Source organism: Balearica regulorum, chromosome 1, assembly GCF_011004875.1.
Source record: "Balearica regulorum gibbericeps isolate bBalReg1 chromosome 1, bBalReg1.pri, whole genome shotgun sequence".
Classification (NCBI taxonomy): Eukaryota; Metazoa; Chordata; class Aves; order Gruiformes; family Gruidae; genus Balearica; species Balearica regulorum.
In genome coordinates, this window is record NC_046184.1 from 44,450,718 (window position 1) to 44,473,809 (window position 23,092).

Genomic DNA, 23,092 nt, shown 5'->3' on the forward strand with positions numbered 1-23,092 from the left:
TAAACTGTAGGGTAATGCCTCAACCTCAAATGGACCATTCTTCCTCTCTTGGAAGCCTGAATTACTAGATAGACACACCCACCACACACACACACACATACACTTAACATATATGAAGAATAGACCCCTACTGCTTAAAAAATATAAAATTCCAGCCACAGAATTGTCTAACATAAGCCCACCTGAATCTAAACATTTCTAACTTAAGAACTTGGTAAAATAATAGCATATTTTTCTCATGCCTTTTAACTCACCCCAGTGCAGCAAGAGACCTTTTGCCTTGATGTTTTTCACTGCCATGATATACTGCTTTGTTTTCTATTTTTCACATTTTAAGAGGATGTTGTTCTCCCTTCTCTCTCCCTCTCTCTCCTCCAGCTGTGATGTGTCACAGTGGTATGCTTTATCATCAGTGCTCTTCTTTTTGTAAACACTCCTGTGCTTCACTTTCTATGGCAAATATCTGTGGTGATGACTGTGCAGAAGGATGTAATTGTCCTGATGGGAAATATTTTGAAGAGTCGGTCAACTTTTGTGTATCAATGTAAGTCATAAGAAAATAGAATATACGCGCAGGCACATTTCCCTCTTCCCAGCAAGATTTAAAGTAGTTTTCCTGCTGTTTCCCTCAAGTGTAGACTGCCTAAACAGGATAGCAAGCAATATGTGAAGACTTAATATTCTTTTGTACTAATCAATAGTGGCGCCTCATCTGCTACTGTGTGTACGGCCATCTACTGCACTTCAGAGTAGATATGTCACACTGCTTTAGAGAAGGGTGATGAAACTTTTTTTAATTCATGGGAAAGCATTTTCACATGAAAACCTTGTTTTTAACACTTAAGAAAAAAATGAGAAAAAAATCTAGTAGCAGTCCATAAAGTCAGGGATAGTATGGAGAGAGTGGCTAGGAGCATCTTTATTCTGTCTCACAATGCAAACCCCTACAGTTAAATGAAAGAAAATGATCAATGAAAGGAAATGGCTTTTGTACATTGTGTACCAAAATTTTACAGCTTACTACCATGGGGAGTTACTGAGTTCAGGTACTGAATTAAAAAATGGAATGACTATTTGCATGAATTTCAAGATTATACAGAATTATTGCTGTTCGTAGTGACATACATTTTGGAAAGATCAGTAAAGTTCATACTGTAGGGATAAAAATTGTTTCAAACTAGTAAAGAGTGTGAGGTAACTTGGCATTCCCATATTTTTGCATGGTTTCTAGGGAATTCTGTTGCTACTTCTGTCCCATCTGGGTCTTATCGCAGACATAGTTAATGGATAGTTCCTCTGTCCCATGATTTTGAAAGCATTTTGAAAGGGAACTACATGTTCCATAACTAGGAATAAAAGCTCCTTTGTATAAGACTAATGCACAGAAACAGCAAATGAATAATAAGGAGATTGAGGAACATCCTGGCTTTGTTGAAGACAGTAGGAGTTTTGCCACAGCCTGCAATACAGTCAGAGTGTCATCTTTTAGTTTTTGCCTTTAGAAGTATATTGTAAATATAAAGATTGAGTTAATGAATTATAAGGACTGCTTATCGTAATAGCTCGATAAATGGATTGCCCTTAAATCCCATTTCATCTTGCTTTTGTATCTACATGCACAAATATTCTTTTAACAGATCTGCCTGTCGTTGTCATTACAAGGGCAAAGCCCTCCAGCCTGGAGAAATCCTCCCTACACCAACAGGCTCCTGGTAGGTTTGAATGCCAAGAGTTTTATCTTTCATGTATCACAGTTTGGATGCTACTCAAGAGCCTTGAGAATTTTTTCACATAGAATGAAGGTCTATTGTATCAAGATTTTATTTTTGTTACATGCTTAGTAAAAGGGAGCCTAATATAAATTGGATTACATACCTGCTTATTTTAGCAATAGGATACCTGGAAAATTCTGTAAGCCAGGGACTAAAGAGTATCTCAAAACACACGCATAGAGGTTGCAGTCCTGTTCTTAGATCTGGGGGCATTATGATAGAAATATGAGGCTGGTTTCAGAAGAATAAACAATATGATTCTGTTTTGGAAAGTCTTTCAAACAAAGGCCTGCAGAGAGCTATATTTGTGTCGTTTTGTATTATTAATTCATGATGGAATCCTGACCTCACTGAAACAAGTGGGGAAACCTCCTAGATTTCCTGGTAAAACTTGGAACTTCTTGTTCATTTTACAAGAAATGTTCTCAACCTGCTGATTTAAAATCATGTCTGTGAGTTGAGTGTCAAGGTTAATTCTTGCTGAGCTCTTATAGTTGTTACAACTGAAGCTTGGTAATCATGTAGTTCAAGAGGTGAGAGTAGGGGCTTCATTTTTCTGCCATTGCTATGCCTCTGCAATACTTTGTTTTTTTCACAATTTTTTTAAAGGAAAAAATGAGGACTATGTTTATTGTCAAATGTGTTTTTCTGCAATTCTGTATTTTATCATAAAAATAATCAAGCTGTGTATCCTAATGTCTATGCAACAGGAAAATTGCATACTGTATCCTTCCATATTCACCAAGGCAGATAAGGTTCTGTGTTACACTGCCAGCATCCTGAATCACGTGGTCCTACGTTCCCACAGAGGCTGATATGCCCAACTTCTTTTTTATTTCAGTGAAAGTTAGGCAATTAAATAATACATAAACACCTTTGTGAGTTTGGGCTCCCATTACAGATCAGCAGTTAGAAAACACCAACAAAACGTTGGTCAGAACTCATGCTTTTGGATTTTAATCCTCTTCTTTCTCCTGATTTTTCTTGTTTAAATTGGGTTAAGTTGTATTATCTTTTTTAACATGGTGGCTGCAAAACTTTTCCCCCTTGAATAAAGATGAGTTTGCTTTTCTTTTTCAGTCAGTGTTTGAATGGAACAGTGAAATGTATTGAAGCCACTACAGAAAATACAGGTATTTTACAGTCTTGTCTCATATTGCAGTTGTGCAGAGAAAGTTTTTGACATTGCATAGTCATTTGGTTTTCTCCTCATATGTATTTTCAGTATGAGATACTTAACAGCATGACAAATTTAAAATAGGAAGTTAGGAGCACAAGTTGTCTTGTTTTTTTTTCTTTTTCCTTTTTCTGTAGCACAAGTTGTACTACTAAGTCACTTGGGAAATTAAAAAAATAAATAATTACATATGAGGTGTAGGTCAATATGTTCTCATGGGAAAACCTAAAATTAGGCTCTCTATCTATATTTAGGAAGCCTTAAGATCTTGATTTCTATAAAGTAAATTTTTAATGAATTTCTAATGGATTCAGAAGGGACTTCAGTACACTGAACATTATACCACTTCTGAAGATTCTGTCTACCTAAGGCATAATTACTCCATCTTTAAGAATGGGATGTGTATCAGATCTAGATCCAGATGCTTAATATCAAGTTCTGGCCTTTTTTTTTTAACGTTAAAACATATATTAATTTTATATCTCTGAAATGCAAATGAATTTATAGACTTTTATTCAGATTGTATTCTTATGCGTACTGTAATGCAGGCTAACTGTGCATTAAAATAGATTGTGAACAAAAACAAATAGAAAACCTTCAGTGTAAAAGAGCAGCGGCTCTCATTTAACCTACATTTTGCATTTGAAGTTCACATATGCCCTGAAGGAAAAATCTACTATGACTGCAGATCTCCTGTGCCTGGATTACCAGCAGCAGGAGTGAATTGTGGGATCTCTTGTGCGAACCTTGCCATGAACTTCTCCTGTGTCCCCTCACCACCCTGTGCAAGTGGCTGCATTTGCCCCCCTGGGTAAGCTTTGGCAGAACAATCTGGAGCACAAACCATATATGTGTTTTTCACAGTTTAAGTCTGCATTTTTTCTTTTTTTTTTTTCTTTTTAAATTCCAGTGGTATCACACCTCTAATTTTGAAGCTATTGTTCTATAAATTTTTGCAGATATACTGTCACAGTGTACAGGCCAACTCTTTCTTTTGTGTCTGGGGACCCTTTTCTTCTTCCTGCTGGTGTGAGGCTCCATGCTATCAGGCTTCCTCAGTTGGAGTCCCACAGTTTCTCCATCCTGATACCACTATCCTATGAGATACCCAGCTTGCTACCAGTCCAATTGACTGCTATGTGGGACTCTCTGGACAGAAGATGACTCCCACCACTTGCACAGTGTAGTTTATTTGAGTGTAGAAGCAAACATGACAAAAAATTCATAATGTAAACCATCTGTGTTCCTGCTTACTGCCCAAGTAATTGTCCCAGCTAGACTTCTACTCAAGTTTACAGTACTGATGCCCTACCTGGGGAAGGGGGGAGGGCAGTGCAGGATGGATCCTGCCCTCTTCATTCTCTCTGCCTTTCTGAACTCAGCCAAATTTTTTGTTTTCTCAGCTTGTGTATTTGGATTTGGTGCCCAGAAACAGTCTACTGAGCTTTGCAGGGGTCAAATCAAAGTACAAAAGCTAAACACATTTGTTGTGAAGTTTGTGTCAGGATCAACCACCACTCCCTCCATCTGTTCCCATTGCCTCCCCTTATACCTGCTGTGTGCATTTTCAGATTTGAAGAGTCAAATATGCCATGCAAATTGCTGCAATTTGACCTTAGGTCGAGTGCTCCCTGTTTTTTCTCAACATTGGATTTTATTTCACTCTATGTGTAGCCAATGTCCCCTGACAGTACATCAGTTGTGCACAGATCAGAGTGTAATGAGACTGCCAGAATTCCCCTTCCAGCAACTTGCGATGTTCATAGATGACTAAGCACTGGTGAAAGACAGACTTCAGGCATAGCTAAGATTTCACTAGTTGTTCTTGCCTGGTATTCTGTAGTCTTCTACAACCTCTGCTCAACTGAGGAGTTCGCTTTCAAAATCGTTAGTGTTATAGGAATAAACGATTATTTTTAACACAAAAATGCATGAATCTGTACAAGGCATCATATAAAAACTAGTATTTTTTTACTGAAATGTCACCATGATATTTGCATTAACTTAAACTAGCAGCATTGTTATGAATGTTCATTTGAAAATTTGAAATAACTAAAATATAATTTAAAAACCAGAGTTAAAGCCCTGCTCTCACAGTCAAGTAATATTATACCATTTCATACTGAATATGTTACTTGATTATTTTCTGAATGATAAACTGTGGAAGGGCTACAGACAAGCCAAATCCCAAGTTTCTGTCAAATAATGGAGTAAAATACATGCATTATTTTGTTAAGTAAGAGAATAAAAATTTGCTATTAGATAGAAAAGTAAATGTGTAGCATTTAGTGCAGTTCGTACCATCATTGGTGTTAAATTGTATTTCTGGAGCCATTATGCCTTTCAGGCTCATGGTTCTGAGAAGTGAGTATGGTTTTTAGCTAGGAAGGGGCCAACAGTTATCTTAAAAATTGGGTTCAGAAGTTCTCTTTTTTATACAAGAAAATGTTAAGCATATACCTCATGATATTAAATCTATATGGACAAGTTATGAAAGCCTTGTTATGAGAAGATTTACTGTTATGTCATTTTTTTATTCTCTTAAGATGCTGTTCTCTGTTTCTCCTTTTCCACTTTATTTCTACTACTACCCATTGTTTAACCCAATGACCTAACCTTTTGGGGTGGGATCTGGAATCCTCCTGGAGACTGGCACCTTATTCTAGCATCCTGGGTGTTTATGGTGCTTGCAAAGTAAAGCAATTTGTGTGTGGTATTGAAAATCTCAACTCATGACAGGATCGACTTTAGTATGCAAAAAATGGTCCTCTTAAAGAAAAATGGTTTACTTTTTCTACTGTTAAAATTCTTGCACAGCAGCTTGTGGTTCTTTTAGTCAGCAGTTAAAGAGGTCACAAAGAATAGGAAACACTGAGTTTCTGGTATGCTATAAAAATTGAATAGAATAGCTTAAAATTTCATGAGGAAGTGAGTTGAGAATGACAGTAAATTCATCACCCAAAGATACACTGAAAGTCACCCTAACACTGAGCTGGAGATGTAAGAGGGTAAGTTGAATTACAGAAGTACAGAGGAGTAGTGTGGAAAGGGACCTCATGGGGCTAAGTTATTCTCCTGCCCTTAGGTAGCATCAGCAATACCTATGTTATCCTTGGCAGATATTTAACTTCCATTGACAGAGACTCTGAATGACCTTCCCAAGCCATCCATTCTAGTGCTTTGCTATCTTCAATGATTTTTCTGAACGCTTGACTCCTTTACTTATAACCAATTAATCTTTAGTGGACCAGTAATTATAGGGAGAAGAAAACTCTAATCTGTGTATTCCTTTTATCTTCAAGTGAAGCGATCTCAAGATAATACTTTGAAAAAACATCTCTTTGTACTCTTAACCATGTGTTGCAATGACAACTGCAGGAATTGCTCCCCTAAAGAGCAACATTGGGAGTGTCAGTAATTTTTTTTTTTTTTTTTTTTTTTTAAAGTGAATGTTGCTAAGCAGATGGAAATGAGGAGATAGCGAAAAGTGGTTAACCACATCTCTGGTCACTTATTCACAATCTAATTAGATTTTCCACTTTTTGCATTAAATGCCACTGTTTTGTCTTAACCTTCTTAGTTGTTTCCACTTCCCCAGGGTAGGCAGGTAACCTCCACACCGCCCTTCTTAAACTGTGTTTCTTTTGTCCTGCTAACTCTGCAATAGCTAGCATAGCCCAGCTCACTATCCTGTGCTCTGAACAGGACGGTTGCTGCTCTGCGCAGAGGAGCAGGCACATCAGTCCAGCTGCTTCCCTGGGACAAGAGGACAAGGGAGCAGCAGAGAGGGATGGGTAGCCCAGCTGCAGCCTCAGCAGCATGCACAACACACAGATGCTCTGCAGTTTGCAGGGAGGAGTACCTACACTACCTGTGCTCTTGCATAGGAGCTGCTGCCTCACACCAACATACTCCTTTCGAGGTAGAAGGAGAGCTGCACCTGTGAGCTTTGCAAGATCTCCAGCTGTGCAAAGAAGAAATCATTTGATTCGGGCAGCTTTTGCTGCTGAAACAATTAGCCTTGGCTGAATGGAAGACTGGTTGCCCTTGGCAGGGTTTAGACAATACACTACACATTCAGTTATGTTGATCTACTTGTGAATTTTGGCTTTCATCTTAATAATTCTTTTATTTTAAAGGATGGCTGAGCATAGAGGGAAATGTTATATTCCTGACAGTTGTCCGTGCACCTGGAAAGACAGGGAATTTCTGTCAGGAGAAGTGATAGCTACACCATGTTACACCTGGTGAGTGACATGCATTTCGCATACTTCCAAATCATCTGGATCTAGCCACAAAGTGAATCTGATACAGAAAACGTGTTGAGTGCATTGAAAATCAAAAATTTATATGCTTGTTTATAGAGAGTTACAGGATATATCTTTTATTAGGCTCACTAATAGACTTGGAAGACTAGGCAGACTTTTGGGTGAGTGCTTTTTCAGGTCTGAAAAAGAAGCAGATTATATCCAAATTAAAAAGCAGTCAAGAACAAATGCTTGATTCCACACGTATCAGTTAATCTCTGAAAGAAAAGACATTTGGCATTTCGAGAATAGAATATCATGAAAGACAACCAAGGAAAAAAAAGTGAAATTGAATGTATGACAGTGGGAAATAGTCTGTGCCTTTGAGAACTGGACTGTTTGCAGTGTAAGTTACCTGTCAGCATGAGTGACTGTATAGGAAGAAGATGGGCAATTAAAAAAAAAAAAAAAAAAGGCATTAGAATTGGAAAATGAGCTAGCACTCAGCATCTTTTTTAAGGACCCTTACCTGACTCATATTGAGGCAAAAGAGTTTTTCATCCATTATAATTTTCTAGCCAAAATATCTATCTTCAGTTAAGTATGTATTTAATAATAGTTAAAAAAGTTTGGCATGGCAGCTTTTAATCAACTAAAAACTTCACTGGCAAATTGATTGAGCTTATACACTTACACAAGCAAAACTAGAAGCTGTCAGTACTACCTTTATACAAATTCATGTAAATCACTGAATGTAGCTGACAGGAAAAGTAATCCCACAAAATATCAGCATTTCTTAAACTCATTTTGCACTTGTCTGATACCCTGAAATCTTACAGGTAGTAACCGGAGGTCTTTTGCATTGAATATGTTCAGATTTTTATCAAAATTTCTTGAGGGAAAAAAAATAATTGATGTTTTACAAATTAGTGTGTTGTGGCATGATGTCTTATCTATGCTGGAGGCAATGATGGAAACATTTACATAAGCCATAAAAATTTGAAGATTTTGCACTCGTTTCTTATGCATTTTTATTGTACATATGTGCTGATGGGAAAAAGCTCAACACTTTTCTGCTATGGCGTGACCAATAACTTCAGAAGCAATCCACAGAATAGATCTGTGTTTCATAGTCTGAGAATTTTCTTCCTTTCATGAATTTCTGCATGATTTGAAATAAAGAACCCAAGAAAGCTTCTTCTTGAAATTAAAACGACTCTGCTATGAGAAGATACTGATTGTTAATTTTCCTTACAGTGTTTGTCGAAGAGGGATATTCAATTGCACTAGTTACCCCTGTCCTGCTGTATGCACTATTTATGGAGATCGGCATTATTATACCTTTGATGGATTGGAGTATGATTATGTCAGTGACTGCCAAGTTTACCTGCTAAAGGTAGGAGGATTGTTCATACATTTTCATGTGTCCAAGTGAAAGCTTTTGTCAGAAGGCAAGTATTTTGAATATCAGGAGATGATCTATAGAAACAAACATTAAGAAAACAAGTGCAGAACAGATGTGTCTGAAAGGAAGAATCGGTAACTGACATTTTGTGCTCAGCCATTTGAAAATGGTACATGGGTATGTCCTTACATATCTATGTGGTCTAGAGAAAAATACAAAACAACATCTTTCGTTCTGCCTTAACCATGCTTTCATCACAATGAGCAAAGAATAAGACTGCAGAAAGTGTTCTAGAACTAGGTATAGTCTATAGATTTATTTGATAATTATCAATAAACTCTGCTTGGCAGAGGGTTAATGACAACCTCTGATGCTGCTTGGAATCCTTCCTGAATGTGATCTGCATCAGATCTGGAGTGTATGTGTATAACAATATCAAACACAATGATTTCATCATTCAACAATGAAATCCTTCATTGAGATTGTTTGGCAATTGCATACTAATGTTCCTCATAGCACACATTTACAGTACATTGCTAGCCTTTTTTGTTTAAAAATACCATTACTGACATTTAGAAATATATTCTATTACTAACAACTCTATTGTTTATTATCATTGTTGCTATTATTAAGACTAAGAGTCTGTCTTCTGAGTTACAGTAATGTGTTTAGAAGAATATTAATTTTCTGTCAACCGTGACTGTCTAACGTTAAGAAAAAACAAGGTTTCTCAACAAAGACTACTGCAAATAGTTTATTTCATGTATGCTTTAGTTGAGTATTCACAGCTGTGAAATAAAATAGATTGGTTCCAGATTTTTTTCTTTGTTAAAAAAAAAAAAAAAAGAGAGGTTTGCTAAAGATAATATCTCATAGCAAACTCCTGCCATGTATCATATTGTCTTACAAAAAGAGCTCTTACTCTTAGAGGTATGTGAACATTTGCACAAACCTTCCTCCTTTAAGATGCAAAAAATAGGGGTTATTTTAACTGTAAAATCATCTTGCCTATATAATGAGGTAGAAAGGTGGGTTGGAGTTTCTTAATTGTTATGATATCCAGCCAGAGAGGTGTGTAAGACAAATCTGTGCTGCTTTTTGAAACTTCAATATGATACTGGAATGTTTTGCTTTTACAATCAAATGTCACCTGCCATTCTACTGCATGAGAAATTACCTAACTGGAAACAAACCACGAGGAACATTTGAAGTCCAAGAATAAAGTTGGCAACCACATAATTATGTGGCGCTCTGCCAACAGACCTTTCTTCAGGTGAACATGATGACACAAATGATGAAATGCTGCCTACGTAGATCTGCTTTACAGACTTTCAGACTTTTTTCAGCTTTTCAAACTGCTTTTTTCCCTATACTTAGCTAATGTGAGAAAGTATGGCCTAATTTGTTCATATTTTTTCTTTTCTCTTGAGTATATGGAAAAATTTTCTGATCTATATTGAAGAACTGGTTATTACAAATTAGGCACTGCATAATTCATAGTTTTGTCTGTAACAGATGATGTATCTGTGGGCTCATTTTTGACTGTGAAACGTGTGGAGAAGCTTTCAGAAAAAATAAAAAAGAAACAAAGGATGGGATCATATGGCATATGCCCAAGAGCTTTGAGGGAACTAAACCACAGAACTGATGAACTATGTGATGTGCAATCCTGGAATCAGAAGAATGGAAAATGGCAGTATAACCAAATATTTTAAAAGGACTCCATGGCTGAATTTGGCAGGAACAGAGCAATATGTCTGATTTACATATGATGGAAATTAATAGAAATTATAACAAAGAGAAATTACAATTGAGGAAGAGTTGAACTCTGTTTTTTGTAAAAGAAATTCATGCATGATGAATCTTCTGAGTTATTCCATGAAGACAATAAACATATGGATGAGAATGATCAGGCCAATATGTGGTATTTTAGCTTAAAGACCTTTTGGAGACAGATTTCAACAAATATTTTTTAGAGACTAGACTCTCATAGGATGAGAGTAAAGATTCTTTGAGACATGAATTAAAAATTAGAAGTTAAAAGATGGAAATAAATGGCCTTTTTTTGGAATGGAGAAATCCCAGTGACATCCCACAGATACTCATGCTGACACCTGCATTCAGCATCTTCAGAAACAATTTTGAAAAGGTGGTGTGAGGATTGAGGTGGAGTATGCTGATGGTAAAGAATCAGTCTGAACAGCTGAAACAAAGATGAACCACCAAAAGGTTCAGAAGATTTTATGGCAGAAAACGCTGCATGATAAAATGGAGGATGAAATTCAACAAAGAAATATGCAAATCAGTGAACAGAAAAAATAACTGTAACTATGCTACCATGAAGATAGGCACTAAATTAACTACTACTATACAGGAGAGGAATTTTATGTGAGAAAAATATATCAAATGGATGTAATTGGCATCTTTCTAGTGGCAGCCTGAATTAATCCAAAGTGTCATCCATTCTCCGGTTTCACATATGCTTTTATTTGCATGTACACAGTTACACCACAGGTGTACCACATACATGCGCACAGTTGTACTACATATCTATGTGGTTAAACTACATTATATGTGCAGAGATAATAGCATGATGAGGCTGCTCTTTTTTGAAATAGACTTTGTTGTTCCTAGAGCAGAGGTTTTCATGGCTGTCTCCTCATAATCATCCTCCTCTACGTTGTGGCCATGTGCAGTGACATTTTTTAATAGTAGTATCAGAGTAATATAATGAGTCTCCCTTGAGCTACTCTTTGTTCAGAAGGTAGACAAGAGAGCCCTGTCTCTTATAGGCTGTTCTCCAACTAAACAAGTCAGATGAAACGTGGGAAAGTATATGTAGTTGCAAAAGTTTACATGCCTTGCCTAACACCTTGGCAGGTACAGCTGTCCAGGGCAGTCTGCCACCTAAACTATGCTACTTTTTCTACAAACCAACTGTTGGGGGTTTTTTTTCAGTAGTTTTTTTTTTTTTTTTTTAAAAAAAACAAACCCCAAACCCTTAAATCATAGACGCATAGAATGGTGTGGACTGGAAGAGACCTTTAAAGATCATCTAGTCCACACACCCTACACCCCCCCACCATGGGGATTATGTGCTTCATGTTCTCCACCTGTAAGGTATTACAGAATATCATAGATTTAGTAGCTGCTAATACACAATCCATTGACTTAATGGTTGTTTGCAGTGCTGTTACAAGGCTGATTTTTATGGGTAACATGTTCAAGGCTCACCAAACACCTGAAATCTAAACAGCTGAAGGGGTTGTAATACTGGATATACAACACTGTAATAACTTTGTCCTTTCCCTTTCACTAATCTTTTTCCTGTGAGAAGTGGACCGCTTTGTCTCTGCTATCTTATATACTCTAAACAAAGGTATTGTAGCAGTGCAATAAGGGAAATGATAACAATAAATTTGCTGGCATCCCAGATGTAGAACTGAGTGCAAGAATTATAATCTGAATCCCATGTCCCCAGAGGCATGATAATGCAGTTCCTATCCACGTTACCAGCCCTCACTGTTTGATTTGACTGTTAGCCTCCCTAAATGTGATCTGTTTGAACAGTTCTTTAATTTGTCCCTGTATTGCACTGTACCAAAGAAGTCATCCTTACCTTTTACCATGTTTTTAATAGGATCTCTTGTGCTCTTAGGGGAGAAAAATCAGGTATCAACTTTCAGCTAATTATGAAACTTCAAACTTTGTTTTCAACATCAGTATCATCTGTCAGGCTTTTTTGTTTAAGATAACAGTAGGTGTATGAAAAAGCCTTTTATAATTAGTTCAACAGATATATCCATTGGTCAGAAAATGACCAAAAAAAGATTTAATGCAGCAATTAAGAAAATTAGGGTAGTAATGTCTCCTGAAATTATAATTTCATCTTTTTCAACAAATTAGGAGTTATATTACACAGTGAGAAGTCCCTGTATGGATAAATGACATTCACAGAGAAGACATCAATATTTGCTTCTGACATTTTAAAACCTCAGTAATTTCAAAGGAAAAAAAAGAAAGATCTTAGCAGACCAACTCATTTATGTTTTATCACTGTGGATCATGTAAACACTTCATTTTAGCCAATCTGAATATTGATGAATTTAAGCCAACCAATTTCTTAATTAAAAGATTTAAATAGCTTGCTTGCTTCCATTTTCTTGCTTATCTTCTGCCTTTGATGATGTTACATTCTTTCCCTAATCAAATGGTGTTATTTTTCTAGCAAACATTTACTGTGTGTTGTCTGTTTCGTCTGCTTGCCTGTTTCTTAGACTTCTGTTTTTATAGTAAAATTGTTGTCTTTCTATCACACATGCTGGCCTTTTTCTATCTTTGTGGTGATTTTCAGTCCTGCAGTTCAGTGCATTTATTAAGGCTTGTAGGGTCAGTGCCCTTGGAGCCCCACAGACTTGTTCTCTTCTGAGAAGCAGAATTATATTTTCTCTGATTTGGGGGAGTCTCCAAGCAAGAGTTTAGAGGCATAGTCTGCCCATCAGAATATCCTTGAATGACAGGAAGCTCCATTGTAATGCTTATCTGCCTTTTAAAAAACAAAAAGAAAACCTGAAGTCTTTCCATTAACTTTAGTAGGTTGTCCATAAGGTCCTACAGCCAAGAAAGGCAAGGACTGTTTTATTCCCGTATCCTGAAAGATGGAGGTCAGCAGAACTAAGCCCTCATCCTCAAATATTCACATTTTTTGGACTAGTCCTAACTTTAAGGTATCATCTGATAAAAAAATTTTCACTTCTTGTCATCTGACATGAGGGTTTCGACCATTTTAAAGTCACCTTTTTAATCTTTTTGATGCAACCACGAAGGCTCCTTTAAAGCCAAAGTTATCTCCAGATTTAGCATGTTGGAGGATTATAAAAGCAACAACCAGACATCTGATCAAATAATTGAACTGTTATGCCAATTAGAAGTGCACATGTAACTCTTTTGGGTCAGGAGACACCACATGAGAGCCCATTTGTTAAGGCAAAGGTTCATTTAACAAAACATGCATGATCTGGTGAACCGGTACTACAGTTTCCCAAATGATTACCCTATTGATGGGCAGTCTCCAGTGTTACATACCTGGTCTGCTTGGGGAATACAGCAAGGGAGCTCTTTTCTTCCACATCCCTTCTTTTGTAATCTGAGGCAAGTTCAAAGCTCTTAGTTTATGATGCTTTTACTCGAGTGCTTAATACAGAAGTTGGTTGATGCACGGATAATCTTTTACCCATTACTTGCTGATATATTTATCGTGATTGGTAAATTTGTTAAATGATGACTGGGCATAAGCTGGAGCAATCACACACAAAGCAACAATTCTTCAGTTACTCATTTGTCACATCTGAGGAGGTAGAAGTAGCCTTTATCCCATTTCCCCTTACTGAATATCTGTAATTTTTTAGTGCAGCTTTTTTCAAAATCATTTGTGCCAGGTAGCCAGTCTATAGATTCATGAAGTTGGCAAACCTATAGAATGAAATAGTATTTTGTATTTTCTCTCTGTAAAATTAATTCTGCTTGCTATTAGTCACCTATGGAGGACTAAAGCGGCAGGTTCATGGTTAATCAACATTGTCAAGCTGACTGTTCAAATGACAAACATTTTCTTTTAATAGACTCTGAAGATTTTAATGGGAAAGTAAATAACATTGAATTTGAAATTACAAATGTCTTAAATTGAAAACCTGACTAAAATTAATTTTCATCTATTCAGGGAATAAACTGTAACATGGGGTTCCAATCAGAATGCCTTTAATTTTTTAATTAACATATCTAATCCTCAAAGCCACATTCCAGCAAATAGTTTCATGAGTAAGCGATGTGTCAAAATATGTCCACCTAAAACACTTGTCAAATAATTTATAGCAACAGTAACTGTGTAGAAATAATGATGTGTTTCTTGACAATTTGCGTGCAAATTTGTGTCCAAAAAAAGAGAGACTACATTTCAGTGAAAATATTATTTACTGTGAATAGTTTGCCATGCTCTAGTTGCAAAGAATACCATCAGTTTGCTTTTCGTCAGTCCCATGATTTTAGAGGACACCTTTCTGGATGCTGTCTTTTTTCTTGGTCTCTGGAAGTCCTATAAGGATCAGTAGCAAGCTCCTTGTGGGAGACATCACTTTCCATCCTTGTCTTCATCTGAGAAGCACAGTGCTCAGATAGTGTTGGCTTGTACCTGTTTTTCCATTTATTCTACCCCTTCTGTAAGCAAAAGATTTGATTATAGTTGGCAATGGATTTATTCTCTGGTTCCATTTTCTCCAGATCAATGATTTCAGACTCAATTACCTCTACATGCCTTTTCGTCTCCATCACCTGATTCTCCATACCATTAAATTATGCAGTGAATGAATCACTTTTATTCTCCAACAAAGCAAAGATCTCTTTCAATTTGTGCACATTAGCATGGAGGGCTTCCAGGAAAGGCTTGGGGAAAAGTTTCTTGCCATGAGAATGGCAATTTGGAGGCCGTGTGTGTATGGTGTGACTCAGAAGTTGGATCCTTTTTCTGAGGACCTTGCCATTTAGCGACCACACAGCTTGAAGCAAGTGACCTTTTCACCTTGAATTTCTGCTTTCGGGTTAATGTTCAGCGTCCAACAGCCTTTTGGCTATACTGACTCTAAAATGTTATAATCTGATGGCTGCCCGAAAAGGCAGTTCACTGTAAGAATGTTCACTGAGTTGGACAACCTCTGGTGGGTACAGCTTTGTGGACTGTTGATGCCCATCTTCTAATGATACAGCAGTAAAAGATGAGCAAAAACCAGCATCATTGCTGTTTCGGGAAGCTGTACGGTATGTTGGCAGCAGTAAACTGAAAGCCTTTTGCTGTGTTTGACACGGGAGGATGCTCAGGCTAGTCACCTCGAGGTGCTGCTTAGAGTTTGTGGCCTCTGGGTGTTGTCCGTGAGCAATGAGAACTGTGAATTAAATTGACTCTGGTTTAGGTCAGGATATGAGTATTTTTGTTTCTGAATGCATAGAAATGAAACTTCAGCAGTGTAAATGAACACATTTAACATTCGTTATAGTTATACTTAAAAAAATAAGAGGTTTGTGTAAGTTACAGCTTTCTAGCTCCTGCCATCATTTGCTGGAGCTCAGAAAAGGCAAATTTATCACCACTATGTCTTGTCCTTTTTTTCCCTGTTATGTTGTGCTTTTTTCATTGCAACCAACAATGATAAAATAATGATATTTATCATGCACTTATTAATAAAACAATACTAATAGGTCTCATATAAATACCTGTTTAGATATGTGCTGCTGATTTGTGATTCAGAATAGTTCGTGTTGCAGAATGTGTCACTTGGAAACAAATACTTGAATGTTCCCAAATCCTTAATCTTCAGAATATCTCATTTTTAATTAGAAAGGATTGCAGTAATGTGACCTGTGCAAAAGCCAAATCTGATACACAAGCAGGCAAAGCTAAGTAAATGAAACAAAAGAAAATCTGCTTTAAATGATCTTTTCTTAAACCTTTTAATATAGTTCTCTTAAAAAGTAAAAAAGAAAAACAAAACCTTTCCAGTGATCTCTGATTAATCAACTTTTTCAAAACTAAGAAATGTTGACTTAGAACTTGGTTTTGAAGTAAATCAAGTAAAATGTTCCCTGTCATGTACTTTTCATTATTAGCAGTAGATTTTTAATAGAATTTTGAATTAAAAAAATATTGTTGACAAAGCCTCAGAACACCCAACAACTCTATATTGCCATAAAATCTACTACAAAACCCCTATGTATAATAAAGAAAATAGGATATAATGATTTATTTTTCCTATTGCTTGTATACATACACACAGGTACTTGTAATGCATCTTTCTCAAGAGTTGTTGAGAGTTTATTCTGCCTGAGGTATGTCCTTTTGGGAAGTAATTTTTAAAGAAATAGGAAAGAGTTATCGTGGATGCATTAGCAGATGTCTGGAAGTTGTCTGAGGGTGAGTCAGTAGCTGGAATAATCTTACTCCCTTTGAATTTGCATCAGTGAATGTATGTTGCATATTGAATTTGCATCAATCATGTTGCTGCTCTTCCATTTCTACTCAACTGTGCTACAATGCTAGAAATGTGTCATCTCCTACAGGTGTATTGCAAGTTTCTTTGCCATATTTTAAGTGAAAATAATCACATAATCTGCAGCTCTGTAGAAGATGCTGAGGAAAAGATAATTTATGTGCATGTGTGTGCGCATAAGCAATTTAGCTCTTAGGTTCTTAGTTCCTAAATGTGGTATCTTTTTAAAAATATTTGTATAGAAATGCATAACATCAATGGAAAAAGAAGTAGTATTACTATTCCTTTTCTCCCTCCTCTAAGAGCATCACTTACTTTCCTATAATACTGTTTCCAACTTTCACGTGGATGTCCTTCCAAACTGAGACAGTGCGTATCAGTGCCATCTGCTGACTCCAAGCAATATTGCTCCAATGTTTGAGTATCTATGGGGAAAAGCTTTTGATGATACAAATTTGTACAGGATGCAAAAGCAGGGATTAAATAAAGTTACACAGAGTATATATATATATAATTTTCAAATGGTACAGAAGAAATTATCATACTAGCAAAACGAAAAAAGCCTTCTAATAGGAGATGCTTCTTGGTGTAAATTGTGAATGAGTTTTGCACAATTAATGTGTTTTCACTGATCAACTGGAGATCAAGCCCCATAAAATGGCACAAGAAACTAACAGAGCAAGATCATGGCAGGTGCCAAGGAGTTTATCTGGTTTCCAAAAACACTTAAATATTTATGCCTAAATGCTCACTAAATTTGGGCTAAGATGCTTTACTTCTCCTAGGATCAAGCTCACTAGAGCTAACAGTTTCAAAAGTTAAGTTCCTTCAGAAGTAACGGAGAGCCCAATAAACAACCACAAAACTAATTCTGAGTTTCTATAAAATTTTCTGAAAGGTTAAGTCTGAACAGAGCTAATGGTATCTCTCAAAAAATATGCAGGAAGGAGAAAGCAAATTCTACTTTTTAAACTACTGTATAATTTTTTTCAGTACTTTTAGAGATTTTTGCATTTGTTTGTGCATCTGAGAACCTCTAAAGAGTCATTAAAACAAAAAGAAAATAGGACTGATCTATCTCTATCCAGTTCCCAGTACGTCCCTAGATGCTTTTATGGCCACTCTAGTTTGCAAGTTAGTGTATTGTAGGGAACAAAGCAAAACAAAAAAAATAGTGAGGAAGTCAGACTATTGAGAATGGAAAAGCATGAACAGTTAGAGAGATTTTAATGAAACTTTCAAAGATAAATACAGCCACTTTTAAATTGTCTTCTCCCAGGCTGCATTTTGACTATGTAAGCACACTGCACAGTGTTGTTATTGGTTGACAGCGATATAAAATTTCTAATGGGATATTGAAATAAAGTTACTAATAAAAATAAACCCTAGCATTCCCAAGCACAACTTAAAAAAAAAAAATAACGGAAAGAAGTGCTTTGCTTTTTCAGCTAGGAAGAAATATGGAAAAAAAGTGCAGCGAAGTCTAGAAAAAGAATGTCCTGAGAAGCAGGACTGACAATGAGCTTTTGACTGACTGCCCAGAGCTGTGACTCTGTCTTTCCTGTTGCTTGGCAACTCCATGTTATCACAAAGAAACTGATATTAAGTTGGAACAGGCTGGATATGGTAATTTACGTGGGAAGATACTCTTGCAGTGGGAAAACCATTTTATTTCTAGTTTCTGTCAGCGTAAGTAGGTTTCACATGATGAACTGTAGTACATCCCCTGCTGGGTGCATTTTACCTAAAAAGGTAAAGAGTGACTCTGCCTTGGAAAAAGACTGTGCAGAAAAAAAAAAGAAAACTAACAAACCCCCCACCTTATTATTCATTAGACCTGCTCCTAGTGTCTACTCAGACATTTCTTCCACCAGTAGTGACAAAAGCTTGTTTTCCTACCTGTGTGGATTAGAGAGATGGAACTCAATCATTATCATTTACACTATCACAGTCCCTAAGAGCTGCCGAGATTTGCTCGAGACCTTGCTGTCTTATACAAGCATTAAAAGATGATCCTCACTTTATCTAAATAATCCCTGTTTTATCTTTTGTGTTGGCAATAGTTAAGTGCTAAGTTTCAATTGCACTTTATTTTTTCCCTGCTGAAAGTAGAGGCTGTGGATACAGCAGTTGCAGAATAATTTGAAGACCAGGATAGAAACCATCATTCAACTTTGAATTTGGCTGGTGCTGTACGGGTAGGAAAAGACCCAATTTTTATTGAGGTGTATGACGAGAATGGCAAGGGCATGTATATAAAGCAAATCTTATTGTGAAAGCTGTGAGCCACAAGAGATACATAAACCATAATGGTGTTTTTATATTTGGGTTTAGGTCTAAGATTTAATTAGAAAGAGAGAAAGCACAGAAGACTCAGGGTTTAATGCAAAACCCTTTTTCTTAAATGTCTGGTTTACTCATAGCTCTACTGAACCACCACCACTGTCTCTCTGCGATTCCATCCTGCATCATTTCTAGTAATTTAACACCAACACGCAGTCCTACAAGTAAGGAAGTACTTCACATGTCTTCAGGACTCCCTGTTCTGGCTTTGGTCAGCAAAACACTCCCTGTCTCCAGGCTCCTCTCTACTGCAGAGTTAACTTGAAATATAACTCAACTTTTGCCCTTGGCTCAAATCCCAGCCATACACAAAAACTTCTGACTTGAGTATGTTGATGCTGTTCAGCTGAAGGGATTGGCCTGGACTGTCAGAAGGCACAGGCAGCAGCTTCAATTAGCATAGCTAATACAGCCACCCGTCGCTGCTCCAAGAACTTGTCTTCATTGCCAAAAAAGGTGTATTTTTACTGTGGGATAATTAGCCTGAATTAACTATCCTTATTTAAAATAAAGCCCTCCATCTCTTTCCTTAAAGTGAAGAGATTGCTTCCTTATTAACTCAGAGTGTTCGCCTTTGCTGAGGCTAAGCTAACTGAAGAGGTATGAACTCTGCAATGAAAACAGCCCACAGTGTCCTAGGCGTCAAATAGACCCACGGACTGCAAGCAAAGTCCTTTTCTGAACGGACTCATGGCAGGGAGGTAGCTTCTTTGCTCACTTTTCATTTGGCCAGCACAGAATGTATCAGCTTGCATCGTATCTACCAAACTAATGAGTTTGTCTCCTTTTTAATTTACCACATCACCTCCAATAAATCAAAAAATGCTCTGGGCTGTTATCTGACTTGGAGGGGAATAATTACTGGACTGACTCCACTAGCAAGCCTGGCTTAATTAAAACACAGTGTATTTCCCAAAAAGGTAGTGAGCAATTTTATTCTGAGTGCAACCTAAAACAACTTTACAAAAGAACGGAACGCATGAACTCTGCTTTACCGTGAAGCTTCCAGTACTTTTAAACTGAGTTCTCCTGCTAAATCATGAAGAGCTGATTTCGTACACCCCCTTACCACTAGAAGCTAGTGGCTAACTTTACCCACCTTAACCGTTGTCTTCCAAGCTTATGGCTAACACATACCCCCTGTTTCTTAAGCCCTGGCACTAGGGTAACATAAAGTTTGCAGGGAGCAAACCTTATGTTCATTGCATTTGTTCACGCTTGCTGTAGAGTGTTTTCTATGCCAAGCAGCAGCATCCTCTGGCTTGTGGGCCATGCCAAACTAAGGGCAGCAAAGCTGTAGCACCTCCTCTGTGTGGCAACAAAAATACCTCTACACTTTCCATCATCTAGGGCTGGTTGTTGTTTTTTTAAAAAAAACCTGAAAGTGTTCTTTAAACAGTTTGGTCTCTATGATTTTTATTAAGAAAAAAATAGCTGCTTCCTGTAGCACCCGTATTTTCTGTATGCAATGTTTCTCACTGGTGAGGAAAAATTGCTGATACAGTTTTTTATTATTCGATTCTGATGAGCACAGAATAAATAAGGGTACAAACGTGAGACAGGCAAGGATTAGTTAGAAGTGTGTACCCAGCACCTTTCAGGGGTACACTGACCAAGGGAGCAAAGATGTGGGGAGAGATGTTGTGGGCACAAACCAGGGCAAGGGATCCCTCCCATTGTGGCCAAGTGGAGCTCTCCAAGAGAATTGCTGGGTGCCAAGGGGACTGGGGAACTGCTGAAAGCCACCATTCCCATCTTGCCCACTGTGCCCATTAGCACCTGCCATTAGTTTCAGCTAGTCATAGGCTCAGAGAGTGTTTAAAGGAGGGTGGGAGTAAGAAGAGAAGTTCAAACATCTTTTTGTTTCCAGCGTCTCATATAAGACTTGATGACTCAGCAGGTGAGATATATAGCTTGCCACCTCCAAGATTTTTATTTCATATCTCTCCCAGGTTTGTAATAACTGTAGGACTGAATTTGATCAAAAATTAAACTGGATTCAGAAGCACTGTTATTGGCTTATATTAATGTTTTAAAGGTAACTCTCTCAAGTTTTTTCTATAGTTATGGCTTGTTGTTGACTTGCAAGGATTGGTACAGAAATGAATTAAAAGGTAAATTAAAATAAGAAATAATAAGAGTAATTCAACTTTATTTTTGTTTGTGGTAGTTTTATCAACTCTGAAAATATAGTTGGTTTCCTTTGTTCCAGTACCAATCCTAGCATGGGGAATTACTAGGTACGTGTGCATTTCCCTCAGGGTACAGAAGAACCACAGAAGCTGTAGATCAATAAACAGACATGTTGAGCCAAGGTGCAAAAGTGATTTTATGTGCCTAGAATGCAAAACTAATTTACAGGCTGGAGAGCCAACAGATATGGGATTGGGAAGGCACTAAATTTGAATTTTCGGCACTAAAACACCAGCAAATCAAAAGACCACAGAGTAGACAAAGCTTCTAAATGTTAAAGAAAACAAAACCAAAAACATAAACATCAGCAGAAAGCTTTGCCTTCTCCAACAACATTGAGTTTGACTCATGGATTTGTGAATTTTTATGAGTGGTGGTATAAAAATTGTTCTATCTACTACTGACAGATGGTAGGTTTCTTGGTTTTAAAAACATGAAAACAGCTTGATCTCATGTACCTTGGTTTAAAAATAAAGCTCTTTTTATAGCATGTCTCAATTTTGACAACATTTTGTGCAGTAAATATTGGATTCCACATATGAGCACATTTTAAAAGCCTAAAGCAGACTCTTATTTTAGGAATAGGCTGATTCTCTGAGTTTGTGAAGTCCTCAGAAAGCGGACTTACAGCTGAACGTAATGGCTCTTTGTGTTTAACTCCAAAGTTTCAGTCGGTTGTGGGTTCAGCTTTTGATTTAAAAATGCGTTTCCTTAGTTGGTAGCTTTCTTGAATTTAATTTCAAAGACATGTAAATACTAACTTATCCATCTTTTTGTGATGGTAAGCCTGGAATAAATCTGCAGGAGTGAAATGCAATTGAATCTATAAGTAAAATTATTTCTTTTTCATATTGCAGAGCACAGATAACTCAAATATATCTATAATTGCTCAGAACAAAAAGTGCTTTGACAATGATATTGTTTGCTCAAAGAATGTTTTCATCACTGTTGGAGACACTGAGATTTATTTTAGTGAACCTTCTGAGAAGCAGGTTAGTTATTTTCTTTCCTTTTCGGGTTGCCCTTTAAGATAAGCATGGTAAAGTTACAACTCTAAAGGAGCATGTTTTTGGAAAATGTCTCTCGGTCTGAGTTAAAGTAGTACAAGTGCCTAGGCCTGGATAAAGTAGCAGGTCCCAGGAAAAACCTTATTCTTTCATTGTTTTTTTCAAGTTCTATTTGTCCTACAAAGACAACTGCTCACAAGCCTCAAGCAGGCAAAGCATATTGACATTTCTTTGTTTCTTTCCACTTGGGTTTGAAAGGGAAACCAAAGTACAAAATCAAAGCAGCTTGAATTATTGAAAAGACAAAATATCAAAGTATTAAAGAACATTTCTAGTAATATCATTGATCCAGCTATATGCTAAAGTATTCTTCAGTATACACTTTGTTATTAATTGGTTGCATACCTTTGCAGAATTACTGTATTAGATCTTAATAAATATTCATTTCTGTCAGAAGACCTTAAGAAGACATGAAAACAAATCTAACTATCAGCTTTGGAAGGCTGGATATTATACTGTGATACACTTTCCAGAACAGGACATTACAATTCTGTGGGATAAGAAGACAATGATGCATGTTAAAGTTGGACCTCGATGGAAGGTGAGCCAAAATAAAAGCCTGAGATTTTGTGTAGCGCTCTGTGTGGCTAATGTGATCTCTTATTGAATAACTGTGAGTGTCTTTTCTTCATGACTAACTTTCCCAGGGATATATCTGTTTATCACAGTGTTCAGCTGGTAGCATTTCTCAGGTAAGAAGAGATGGAGAATGTGATTTAATGGCTGGACTCCTGAAGAGAAGGGGTGGTTCCTACATGCACGTTTACTCTGTTGCTCCACACATTGCAACCTGGCAGATATGCAGTGATTCAGATCTGACTCAGTTATTTTGGGGGTGGGAAGAGAGGGTTA

At 37.0% G+C, this 23,092-nt stretch overlaps 1 protein-coding gene across 1 annotated transcript in view; it reads left to right on the forward strand.

Annotated features, from left to right (window-relative positions):
- Positions 1 to 23,092, forward strand: part of OTOGL (otogelin like) — a 102,244-nt gene that overhangs the window by 28,156 nt on the left and 50,996 nt on the right. Inside the window, exons 20-27 of the mRNA XM_075742845.1 lie at positions 379 to 544; positions 1,638 to 1,712; positions 2,853 to 2,905; positions 3,598 to 3,760; positions 7,089 to 7,196; positions 8,454 to 8,592; positions 22,031 to 22,165; positions 22,635 to 22,781. Coding sequence (XP_075598960.1) covers positions 379 to 544; positions 1,638 to 1,712; positions 2,853 to 2,905; positions 3,598 to 3,760; positions 7,089 to 7,196; positions 8,454 to 8,592; positions 22,031 to 22,165; positions 22,635 to 22,781 — 986 coding nt within the window. The remainder of the gene's footprint in view (positions 1 to 378; positions 545 to 1,637; positions 1,713 to 2,852; positions 2,906 to 3,597; positions 3,761 to 7,088; positions 7,197 to 8,453; positions 8,593 to 22,030; positions 22,166 to 22,634; positions 22,782 to 23,092) is intronic.